Source organism: Myotis myotis, unplaced genomic scaffold (genome assembly GCF_014108235.1).
Source record: "Myotis myotis isolate mMyoMyo1 unplaced genomic scaffold, mMyoMyo1.p scaffold_m19_p_19, whole genome shotgun sequence".
Lineage (NCBI taxonomy): Eukaryota > Metazoa > Chordata > Mammalia > Chiroptera > Vespertilionidae > Myotis > Myotis myotis.
In genome coordinates, this window is record NW_023416323.1 from 12,590,256 (window position 1) to 12,602,387 (window position 12,132).

The 12,132-nt window shown below is 58.1% G+C and overlaps 1 protein-coding gene across 1 annotated transcript in view; it reads left to right on the forward strand.

The window, feature by feature from the left end:
- Positions 1-448: 448 nt before the first annotated feature.
- Positions 449-12,132, forward strand: part of PEPD (peptidase D) — a 112,822-nt gene continuing 101,138 nt past the window's right edge. Inside the window, exons 1-3 of the mRNA XM_036345892.1 lie at positions 449-555; positions 7,825-8,008; positions 10,188-10,315. Coding sequence (XP_036201785.1) covers positions 539-555; positions 7,825-8,008; positions 10,188-10,315 — 329 coding nt within the window. The 5' untranslated portion in view covers positions 449-538. The remainder of the gene's footprint in view (positions 556-7,824; positions 8,009-10,187; positions 10,316-12,132) is intronic.

Genomic DNA, 12,132 nt, shown 5'->3' on the forward strand with positions numbered 1-12,132 from the left:
AAAGCCCAGCCCCATATTCAAAGCCGGGCAGGATCTGAGCCTTGCTCTTACCTCTGAGGCCACCCTCTCATTCCCACACCCTCTCTCCTGGACACTGAACTTTTCTGTTATTCCAATCGCCCGGGCTTTTGTCCAAGCCATTTCCTTTCGTAAGCAATAGCTGTCACCTCTGGCCCACCCCTAGCTTGGGTCAGGGGCTTCCTACTAGGTGTCCTTCCCAGGGCGGGCAGAGACTCCAGGTCTGGGGCTGCTGAATCAAGGCATCCCCGCCCCCCAGACACGCCCGCCCGCTGGAAAGGCCTCCGCCCGCTTCGGCCCCGCCCCTCGCTTGCAGCCAGAAGCCAATGAGCAGAGAGATGCTCCTCGCCTCAGGGCTCCGCCTCCCGGGGTTCCATGGGGACCCGCGCTGGAGGGGGCGGGTCAAGGGCTCCGGCTCCCCCAGCCCCGCCCAGGCCCCGCCCAGGCTCCGCCCCCCGCAGCGGGACCGGTCGGGCCTCAGCTGATGCCGCACTTCACGTGACGCCGGAGCGGAGTGAACATGGCGACTGCCAGCAGGTGAGTGCGGTTCCAGTGCCCGCCTTGCCCGGCGGCGCGGGGGCTCGGGGCTCCTGGCTGCACAGTGGTGACAGCCCCCGCCGGGCGTTCTGGGTGGCGGCGCGCAGCGCGTGTTCGCTCGGGGAGGCGCGCCCCGCCCTCAGAGTCCCTGGCGGCGCTGTGCCCGCAGCTCCGCTGCCCGCTCCCCTTGGGTCCTCGGGGCAGGGGGTGGGGGGCCTTCGTCCCATTGTGCGGCCGAGGTGGGGGCTCGGTTGGACGCGCGCGTTCACGGCCCAGACCTTCCGATGGGAAGGCGGCGCGTTGCCAGGGCGCCAGGGCCCCGGGCGCTCGGGGAGGAGGCAGTATTTGAGATGGGGGCACTTGCCCACTTCCTTCAGGGCCCAAATGTCCCCTCTTTAGAGAAGCCTTCCCAAAGCACCTGTTCTACTAAAGTATACAGTACATATATTTTTATGTTTCTTGTCTTCCCATTTAGAATGTAAGGTCAGGGCCTTTCTCTGGTTCACTCCTGGGCATCACTAGTGCGCGGTGCATTGCGCACACAGTAGGTGCTTCATAAATTCTGCTGCATGAAAGAATGAGTGAGTGGTGTTAGTGGGGGAAAGTATGGACAGACCGGGTCACACTGAAGCGTTGGTGATAGTGTCCCAGGTAAGGGAACATTTGAGCAAAGGTTGAGAGACAAAGGTTGAGAGTTCAGAGTGTTCCCGGGACAGGAGTGAGGGGTGTGAGTCTCCATGCTGGAGGGTGTGGTGCCCAAGAGGCTTCTCCAGACTTTGTCCTGAGGGCTTGGAGCCCTTCAGGTGTTTTAATCTGCTCATGTCTGCTTTTTAGATGCTCACTGCCTTGGGCTGTGTGTGAGTTCAGGGGGAGGACAGCATGTGGGCCTGGTGGTGCTGGGGCCAGGAGGGGCAGTGGTAGAAGAGGGAGGACTGCCCCAGATGCAAGGCTGGGTGCTGAGATCAGAATGGAGGAACTGGGAGACCGAGTGCATCTTTATTTTGGGGAGGTGGGGAGAATGACAACAGAAAGTGGCCCCCTCTATTGGCCTCCAAGGTTGGAAGAGTAAGCTGCTGTATTCCAGGAATAGTACTGAGCCTACCCTTAGGTGTTCACGCACCACTGGGGCAGGTGGACACATGGGACTCTGTCATCCATCTGCCTGCCTCTGGTCTTGGTGTGTGCCATGGAGGGGCATGGGTCTGAGAAAAGGGGGACTTCCTCTAAATTGTCCAACAGGCCGATCCACTCTCCGGGAGGCTCTTAGTAATTGAGGAAAGGAGTTGTGGGTGGGAGAGGGACATCATTTTGAGTAGGATGAAGAAATATCTTCAATTCTTTAACTGAGTGGCTCCCAGGGATCTGATGCCCAGAGAACCTTTGCCCAGAGAGAAGTAGCAGGTGAGCTTCCCGGGGTGTGTACCTGTTGGGTCATAGGTCACACTGGAGTCAGCATTCTTCTGGAGAGAAAGTATCTGGAGGAGTCAGGTTGTAGATCAAATCTCGTTCCCACCCTGATATGGACCATATACTCCTGGAGAGGAGGCATCAGGCTGACCCTGGGCTAGGGTAGGGGTGGGTCTGTGTACTGGCCACTGAGTGCCCCTTGCCCTCCCCAGCCCTTCCCAGGCCTGGTCCAGACTCCACACAGCCCTCTCCCAGTTGTTTCTGCTTAGCCCCCTGGCCCTCCTGTAGAGAGAGGGAGACTGAGTGGGAGCTGTTGACCAGCTGCCTAGAGGCCCCTCTCACCAGGTGAGCAGGCTGGCCTGGCTGACAGCCAGCCAGTGGGCTTGGTGCCAGGCCTGTGCTAGATGCTGAGGGCGAGGGAACAGACTGGTCCTTGGCAGTGTGGCTCCATCCAGAAGTGGTGACATATTCTAGGGCAAGAATCTTGTCCTAAACTGTGCCGTGGACTGCGTGGGCATCAGAGAGACCTTTGCACCCTCCTCAGCATGATGTTTTTAAATGCATGAAGTAAAATGCAGAGGATTACAAGGAAAACCAGTTATAGTGAAATACAGTTATCAACATGTTAAAAAATAAATTTGTGTTATAGTAATATATACTTCTTTATCAACACATTAAATAATAAAAGCAACAGGTCCAATACCCACCTTAATTTTGAAGTAGTGAGAGCAAAAGTGATATTTTGAGATACCATGACATCAATGATATATGAAAATACCTGTGATTTTTGTTGGTGACAGTCATACACTACTGATGCTATTGTGGTTAGTTGCTTACATTAAGAAAATTTGAGAGGTTAGAGCAAATAAACATAATTTTTTTCCCATCCAAGTAAATGGAGTCCTAAAATTCTATTGGTGAATTCCCAGGGGTCCATGAGCCTTGAGTAAGAACCCCTCAAGCAGGTAGCCATTGAGGGCAAAGGAAGAGGTGGCTCAGAACCGATTTTGGGAATGGGTACAGTTGGGGGGTAGGGAACTGGTTGCAAGAGCAGGAGGATCACCCTTTCCTGGGGCTGCCCCAATCCTGGCCACTGGCCGCTTCCTGGGCCCTGGTGGTCAGTCCGCAGGTTGTGTGCTGGCCTGTGGGGGCCAGAGCTTATTCTGTGGAGGTGTTTGATGCCCGGGAGCCACTGTCTGCCAGCCCCTGCCAGCTCCCCTGGGCACTGCCTGTGCCCTCGGCTGCCTGCAGAAAAGTATACCTATGCTGGGACTTCAGGATGACCTGGCTCTTGCCTTTTGAATTCCGGGTGCCTGTTAGAAGTTCCAGCAGAAACCAGTTGGAGATGTTTTATGAGTGCTGCCTTTGCTGAACTTGCAGAGAAAAGTCACCTGCGTTGGCTCTGGGCCCAACATTCTCTCCGGTGGTTTGGTTTATGCCATGAGGAATCAAAGGGCATGTCTCTATAAACCTTGATTCTGGGGGTGCCCTGCCGTAATGAATGCCTACAGCTCAGCAGCCTGCCTGCTGGCTCAGGCCGGGCTGCCTTCCCTGAGCTGCACAGGATCGGGCAGTATTGTAGGTTCTTGCAGTAGCAGCAGAACTCACAGAGGTGCCTTATCGAGTTTTTTATCTCAACCTGGGCTGCTTGGCCCTCGTGCCAGAAGGCCATAGTCTGGATTCCTTGGGGGGTTTAGGCCTCTCAGAAGGTTCTAGACTAGAGGAAGCCCAGCCCTTCTAAGAGCCTTCCAGGTGGGGGTGTGGTGGCAGGCCCAGTGGTGGGATGGAGCTGGCACCTGGTGTGTTTGAGGAGGGAACTGAGTCAGAGGGGCCAGGAGTGGTGGAGGATGAGGTGGGTGGCACTGGGCTCTGCAGGCTGAGGTTGGGATTTTCAGCCAGTTCTGCTGTTGAGGCCTCTTGGATCTGGGCACCTTTGGCGGGGCATCTATGGCAGTGCCTCAGTGTCATTCCCTTGGTGTTGCTGGGGTATCTGTAAAGATGAGGTTCTTCTCTGTGCCCACCCCACTCCATGGGCTTTGCTGAGTGGGGGAAAGAGTATGCGGGACCCTGGGGGACACTGCAGGGATGCTGACGGCTGCACTTTCAGTTCCTGACAGTGTGGCCAGCTGGGATGCAGGCATTATGACAGTCTCCTCTGCCCTCTCATCCTTGTGGCTGAGCCTGACAGGAAATGGTCTTACTTACTGGGAGCCTTAGCCCCTTGTGTCCACCCTTCTGGGAGCGGATGGAGGGGAGGAGACAAGGGAGAGGGGAGGGAGGCTGTAGTCCTGTCAGCATATGTAAGCTGTGCATGGCCCTCCACCCATCCCAGCCTGGCGGGGCCCCAGGGTTCTGCTTCCTGCCCTGCTGAGGCTGAGGCTGATGTGGCAACTTCTGATCTGCACAGCTTTGTGTGTGTGTGTGTGTGTGTGTGTGTGTGTGTGTGTGTGTGTTCCCATGTTGTGACTATTGTTTACTCAGCAAATAACTATTGAGCACTTGCTGTGTGCCAAGCAGGGTGCCAAGTACTGGGCATAGTAGTGAGCAGAGCAGACCGGGTCTCTGTTTTCACAGGGTGTACAGTGGGCAGAGGCAGACCTCACCGATGAGCCTCAGTGAACACAGGCTGCATGTGTGTTAGCAGGGGAATGTGTCCTTGCAGCTGGGGACCTGGCTGAGCCTTCCTCAGGGGTGACTGAAGAGAGTGCAGTGCAGGGTCGGTTTATAGAGCTGTGGGCAGGTTAAGGGAATCGGCGGAGAAAGGGGAGGGAAGCTGGTCAGGAACCATCAAAGGCTGTGCTATAGGAAGGGCAGCCTGACAGGACTGTGGCCCTGTGTGAAGGGCCTGCCAGCCGTCACAGTTCCAGACTCCGCCAGGGAGGGGGCTGGGAGTGGATTCTCTGTTCTCCCCGTCTCCTCACCTACTGTCGTCTCCTCCTTCCTGCTCCCTCGGTGCCTCTCCCTGGCTGGACCCACCTGGATGCCAGAGGCATGGAGAAGCTTGCTGATGAAGAGTCCTCAGGCATTCCCTGGACTCAGAGCTGGGAGAGTGGAGGAAGCCCAGCTCATATTGGGGGGGGGGGGGGGGGAGGGGAGCGGGGGTTGGACAGGGGAGGGATGCCAGGGAAGACTGTCCTGAGAAGGTGGCATTGGAGCCAAGACGTGAGGAGTGTTTCCGCCTCTGAGGGTCCCACTGTCCATGAGTGGGTCTGCCTTGGGCTGGCCAGTAGCCTGTGGGTTCTTGCCGTCGTGCAGGAGAGATTTCACAGCACGAGTCCAGGTGATTTTGAGAGCACGTTTATTAAAGCTGGGGACACTGGCACCAGGAAGGGCTTAGGATAGAAGAAGCAACAGGAGAGCCTAGGCGGGGCTGCTTGGCCTGCTCCCAGGAGGGAGAGAGGACCCTGAGACCTTTGTTTTGAGGGATTTTAAAGATTAGAAGGTTAGGGGAGGTCTTAAGGAAGGATCTCAATAGAATATTCATTCGCTTTTCCAGGTGTAGCCTTTCAAAGTCATGGTCTCCACTAATTGGTTGTTGCAGCTGGTCCTGGCCTGTGCCCTGGTTTTGCAGCTTTTCTGGGCCTGGAGCTGAAATACAACTGAGGCCTAGATGTTACCTGTAGGGAGGTGACCTTCTGTACCTGCTGTAAGTCGCTCTGCAGTTTGTTCAGCATCTGTCTCCGTTTCCCTTTCCGCTTGTCCTGGCTCACTGCCCTGTCTCACCACAGCCAGGTGAGTGCATGAGGTGCCCGCTGCCTTCCTGAAACCGAGAGAAGTTCCATGTGCCTGGCTTGGCTCTCTCTCATGCCGTTGCAGGCAGAGCCCTCACTCTCACCTCAGCTCAGGCCTGCGCTCTCGCTTGCTGGACCTCCACACCCACCCTCCCCCAGCCCCCTAGGCCCAGCCCATCTGCTGGGGCTGCCCTTCCTTCCTGCACTTAGGCATTCAGCACTCTCAGGTGCTAGAAGAAGGCAAGGTCCCTGCCCTCCTGGAGCTTATATTTTACCTGGGGGGCCAACAGCCCAGTAAACATGTGATGTTAGGCAGTGGCACATGCTCTAGAGAGGAATGAAGCGAGTAGGGGATACGGTTTAGGTGGGTTTTTGGAAAAGCTTCTGGGAAGAGGGGCATCTCTTCTGGGAAAATGAGGGCGTGAGCACTGGGAACAGCAGCGCAAAGGCCCTTGCGGGGTAGGGAGTGTGCTGGTGTTCAGGGAAGAGTGAGAATGCCTTGCAGGCAGACTTTGGGTGTTGGTTCTCAGCTCCTCAAAGCTGGGGATTAAGCTTGACTGTGTTCCGAGTGCACCCGAAAGCAGGAGGCTTGAGCAGGGGCGTGCCTGCTCAGATTTGCATTTTTGAAGGGCCCCTGTGGGTGGTGCACACCAGGCTTCGGGGGACTCTGGGACTGAGAGCTGTTGAGAGTTCCATGCAGTGGTCCAGGTGGAAGATGGGTTCCAGCATGGAGGGCGAGCGGAGGATGGAGGGAGCCTGGTGTGGCTGGAGCTGGAGCTGGGCAGGGTTTCAGCAGAGAGTGTGGCCCTCAGTGTGCTGGGCACCCAGAGGCCTGTGGGTGCTGCAGTGCAGGGAGGAGCTGGGCTGAGCCCTGATGGAGCGCCATGAGAGAGCATGGGTGGCCAGGACATGGGGATGGTGGGCTTAGGTGACTTCAGAGGATGTTTACTGCACAGGGGAGAGAACTAGACTGCTGGAGGAGCATGGGGGTCAAGGGAAGGGCTTTTATTTATTTCTTTTAAAGGCAGGTGAGGTTCCTGTGTGTCTGGATGCCGAGAACGCTCCTGAGAGGGGAGAATTGATGCTGGAGCAGTGCAGGGGATAGGCATCGAGGTGGGCAGCCACGCCAAGTGGAGGAGCTGTGGGAGCAGGAGTGGGGAGTGTCCAGAGGCAGGTGGGGTTTGGGGAGTGGGTGCTGGGAGGATAAACTGTGTTTCTCAATGAAAATGGAAGCCAGTGTGGGGGATAGAGGTGGGGGTACACACCCACCTGCCCTGCCAAGCCTGGCTCCTCCCAGCCCCAGTGAGTCTCAGCAGCCAATCCCTTGCTGGCTGCTCTCCTGAAGGTCAACACCCCTGGGGCTGCCACTCCCAGGCCCATCTTGTCATGGTTCCCCGTGGTCACTCAGCACACACTCCTGGGCCTGGCGCTGGGTGTCCTGGGGGTGTGTGTGTGTGGGGGGGTGTATCCTGAGTGTGTGTGTGTGTGTGGGGGGGGTGTATCCTGAGTGTCTGTGTGTGTGTGTGTGGGGGGGGTGTCCTGAATGTGTGTGTGTGTCCTGAATGTGTGTGTGTGGGGGGTATCCTGAGTATGTGTGTTGGGGGGAGGGGTTGTCCTGGGGGTGTGTGTATGGGGGTGCTGGGTGTCCTGGGTGTGTGTGTAGGGGGGGTTGTCCTGGGTGTGCATGTGGGGGGTGGGTGTGAGTGTGTGTGTGTGTGTGTGTATGTGTGAGGAACGGCCAGCCCGGCTGCAGGTCTGATTTGCAGAGAAGATGGCAGCATGCAGGCGCCTGGGCAGGGACGCAGTGTTGTTTGGGCCAGATCGTGTGGCTTTAGGCATGGATGTAAGGTCCTTGAGGGCAGGAATTGAGTATGCTGCCAAACCATTGCAGGCTTTCCCTCCCTGCGCCTCACCTGCCCTGGTGACATCACCCCATGTGGTCCAGTGCTCGGGGGGCAGCAGGGGAGGCTGCGGTTGAAAAGCCCCTGTGGTCTCGCGAGGCCGGTGAGGAGCCTTGTGCTAACGGGGTCCCATGTCAGGCTTACCCCTCTGGTCACCTCAGACAACCGCGGTGGCCGTGCTTGGCGGTGCTAACAGGCCTGTGTGGCTGTGTGTGCTCTTGTCTTTGCAGACCTTGGTTTTGGCTGGGGAACGAAACCCTGAAGGTGCCTCTGGCCCTCTTTGCCCTGAACAGACAGCGCCTATGTGAGCGTCTGCGAAAGAACCCGGCTGTGCAGGCTGGCTCTGTTGTGCTGCTGCAGGGTGGGGAGGAGACGCAGCGCTACTGCACGGACACCGGGGTCCTCTTCCGTCAGGTGAGCCCACCCCTGCAGCTCCCCCACTCCAGGCCTCCGGTGGCTGCCTTCCTCCTCCAGCATCCAGCCTCGAGGGTCTTGGGGAGCTTTGTTTCCTGAGGGACCCTGAGAGGCTCTCTGAAGGTAGGCCTGGGCCTGGGCGCCAAGGAAGCCTGCATTCCTGGGGCAGAGCTGTGACCAGCCAGTCTCAGCTCTCTCAGGTCAGAGTACCGAAGGATAATATTCCCGGGGGAGCAAGCAGGCTAGCTTCACGGAGGAGGCAGCGTTTGGTGTGGTTGCTGGAGGCCAGGGTGAATTCTGACAGGTGGTGCTGGGGGTGGGTGTTCCAGGTTGGGGGATGGTGTCCATAGGAGTGGGTGACAGAAGGTGGGCTGGGCAGCTTCCCAGGGCCAGAGAGAGGTGCAGATGGGGGGGCTCAGTCCCTTCTGCCTGCAGCAGGGAGGACGGGGCTGCAGAGGTCAGGGAGGAGGCTTGTGAGCAGTGTGCTGAGCAGGAGCCAGAGGCCCAGGCATTCTTCCCAGCTTGGCCAGTGCTGACCCTGAGACCCTCACCTGGGAAGTGGTCCAGGAGCTCCTTGAGGTTCTGGAAACCTGTGGGGTGGCAGGTGGCCCAGCTGCAGGAAGCCAGTCTGGATGTGGAGGCATTGGCTGAGAATCGCTGACATCACCCAGTTCCCAGGAGTAGGAGCAAGGACACTCAACAGAGGAGCTCACTGAGAAAACCAGGGAGGCCCTGAGCTGGCCCCACTCTCGTTGATCCTAGCATTGCAGCTACTTCACAGATGAGGAAATCAAGGCTCCAGGAGTGAAGCTGGGATTAATTAGAACCCCATCTCCAAACTCCAAGTCTAGTGCTTTCTTCTCCCTGCCATGCCCAGAGCTGGGGCCTGACACACTGGGAACTCCAGGACCTCCCTAGGGACAAGCAGAGCCTAAGGGACAGACCACCCAGCACCCAGGGGCCTACGGGACAAGACCACCCAGCATCCAGGGGCCTAAGGGACATGGCCACCAGCATCCAGGGGCCTAAGGGACATGGCCACCCAGCAGCCAGGGGCCTAAGGGACATGGCCACCCAGCAGCCAGGGGCCTAAGGGACATGGCCACCAGCATCCAGGGTCCTAGGGACATGGCCGCCCAGCAGCCAGGGGCCTAAGGGACATGGCCATCCAGCATCCAGGGGCCTAAGGGATATGGCCACCAGCATCCAGGGGCCTAAGGGATATGACCATCCAGCAGCCAGGTCGGGGAGGAGGCAGGGGAACGTGAAGGGAGCTGAGTGTGGAGAGGAGGTGGCAAGGCCTGGCCTCCCCAGCTGGACTGTCCACTGCACAGGGCACAGACTGGCTGAGATCCGCTTCCGGGAGCGATGACAGTGTTTTTACCGAAAGCGCCTCCTGCTGGAAGGCTTCCCTCTGTCTCCTTGTTCTTGTAGTCACAAGCCTGCAGTGCCCTGGTTGCTAGACATGGAGGTCTAAATTTTTTTCTGACTTGTCTTGATGCCTCTTGAAGTTTACATGTTCTGTGGTTTAAAAACTGATCTCCTAAATTCAGCTGTTGGCTCCATCACTGACGTTCTGCAAGGTTAATTTTAGAAGAGTTCCTCCTCCACTTGCTATACCTTTCTGCCGATATTTTAGCTCAGTGTTTATTGCTAAACACGGAAGTCAGCAGCAGCCCCGGGGGTGGGAGAAGGAAGTAAGAAGTCCTAAGTGGAGGCATCCATTTCCGTGCAGATGTCCAGACTGGGGTCTAAGGCACAGTGGCATCTTGCCTGCTTGCGGCATTGAGGCTGCAGAGATTCCGGTGGCAGAGGGGCATGTGCAGGGCTGAGCTGGACCTGTAGTGCTCATGGGTACCCTCTGCCCTATCAAGGGCCAAGGGGTGTGGCCAGTGAGGTGGGGGTACAGATGGGCCTGGGGCATGTGTGTGAAACATATCATCAGAAAAGGCTCAAAGCAGTGCCAGAGGAGCCAGCCAGGCTGCCCCCTGCCAAACCCTGGAAGGAAGAGATAGGCAGCCCGAAGCCGGAGTGGGGGCAGAGAGCTGAGATGGAGGGTTGTGTGAGGCTGGGGGCCAGTCTTCGAGGGCGGCCAGCCTGAGGCAGGTGCCCCAGCTCCCTTGATCCTCGTGTTTCTGTCCTGCTGACTGGGTAACCATGGTCCTCGTTCCTGCCACAGGAGTCCTTCTTTCACTGGGCATTCGGAGTCACTGAGCCCGGCTGCTACGGCGTGATTGACATCGACACCGGGAAGTCGACACTGTTTGTGCCAAGGCTTCCTGCCAGCCATGCCACCTGGATGGGCAAGTAAGGAGCAGTCTGGGTGATGTCACTGTGCCCACTGAGGCCGGCTGGCCAGGGGTGGGGGTGCAGGGCCCTCTTGTGGATTGCAAGGAGGGGAAGAGTAGCAAAGGGTTGGGGGGTTAGTGGTCAGGCCTGTTGACAGCCTGCTCTGGGCCAGAACCCTGCACCCTCGGTTGGGAAGGGGTGTCAGCGCCAGAGCCATAACTGTGGTCTCTTTTGTTTAGAGATACTGCTTATTAATCTTAAAATTCTGGATTCCCGGTTTTGTTAAGGTGCCTGAGGCTCTGGCTCAGTGGACCAGCACTCCTGCATGGCTTCTGTGGAAGGTGGCCCCGCAGTGGGTGTGGTGGGAGTTGGCTCCAGTCAGAGAGGACAACCTAGGGCCCTTCTCTGAGGCCCAGCACTAACAGCAGGGCATTACTGGATGCCTGCTGTGTGCCCGCCTCTTGGCTAAGTTCCAAGGGCCACAGATGTGTAACCTGCCTTAGCCAGCTCACCTGAGACGGGGTAGCAGTGTGTGAGAAGCGCGGGAGCAGAGGCCTGGGCCTTGCTGAGACACCCCTCCCCCATCACCCATGGCCCCTGCCAGCCCAGGGCCCTGTCCGTGTCCACCTCTCTCGGCAGCCATCCCTCTCAGCAGTGGTGCTGAGGCAGAAGCTGTACTTAACCGGGGACACTTGAGGTGATCAGAGGATCCCGCTAAATGGTTAGTAACCACCTTCCAGCCTGTCATTTCTGCCTGGAGAGTGATTATTGTGGGCTAATGTATAAATTGCAGCCTTCACTGCCGCGTGTCCCTGAACGCTCATTACCAGGTGCGCAGGCCTGTCTGTGGCTGGTTTGAATGACAAGGCACTTGGCTGCTGCAGGGACATGCTCTGTGCAGAGGGCCAGGGCAGGCCCCTCTGCACGCCTCTGCTTCACGTGCCGCCCTTCCCCACCAGCCCTTCAGTGCCAGCCCCATAGCCTCCTTTGCTGGCCTGGCAGGTGCCTCCTCTGCTGCCTTGAGCTGAGGGTTCGCCTCATGAGCTGGTAACAGTTCTGCTCTGAGCCCGCTTGGCGGGATGCCTGGCCCTGGGCCTTCGATTGTGCTGTAAAGACTCAGCTCCAAGCAGAATTGGCAGTGAGAGAGAAGCGGGTAGGCTTTTCCTGGCAGCGTGTTTACCTGGCTTGGCCCTGGGGAAGGAGTGGACATGCCCAATCTCGTTGGCCTTTGTGGTGGATGGCTGGGCAACCACTTAAGTTTTGCCCTTTCAGACGTCCCTGGGCAGATGACATAAACGTTTCCCTGCTTTTTCATGTGTTGGGCGGAGGGGGCACTGGAAGGTCTGCTGCCTTCTTCCCAGAGGGAGGGGCAGGGCACTGGGCATGGCTGAGCAGGGCCCAGTGAGAGCCCACGCACTGCCCCAGCCCTGGGTGGGGTGTGGAGGGGGACTTGGAGGAGGCCTCTGAGGTAGACTGCCTGCCTTACCAGAGTGAGTCTTGTGCCGGCAGAGAAATGGGCCTCAGGTTTGGCCTGGAGCAGGCTCTCCTCAGTCCATCGGGCACTCTCCTGCTAGCTCAGCAGACCCAGGCAGGCCACGCACGTGCTCCTGGGAAGGCGGCTCTGGCCTCACCCAGCTCTTGCCTCCCCCTGGTGTTGTGACCTCCACGGTCAACCTTTACTCCGCTCCTGGCAGAATCCCTACGGCTGCCTGCTTTAGAGAGGAAATGGGGTGGGCCTGTGCAGTCCACGGCCTGTCTTGCTGGAAGCCTGCTGGCGGCTGAGTGTGGTCTCTCCGCAGCGCAGGCCTGGCCACTGCAGGGCGTCTGATTTCTTA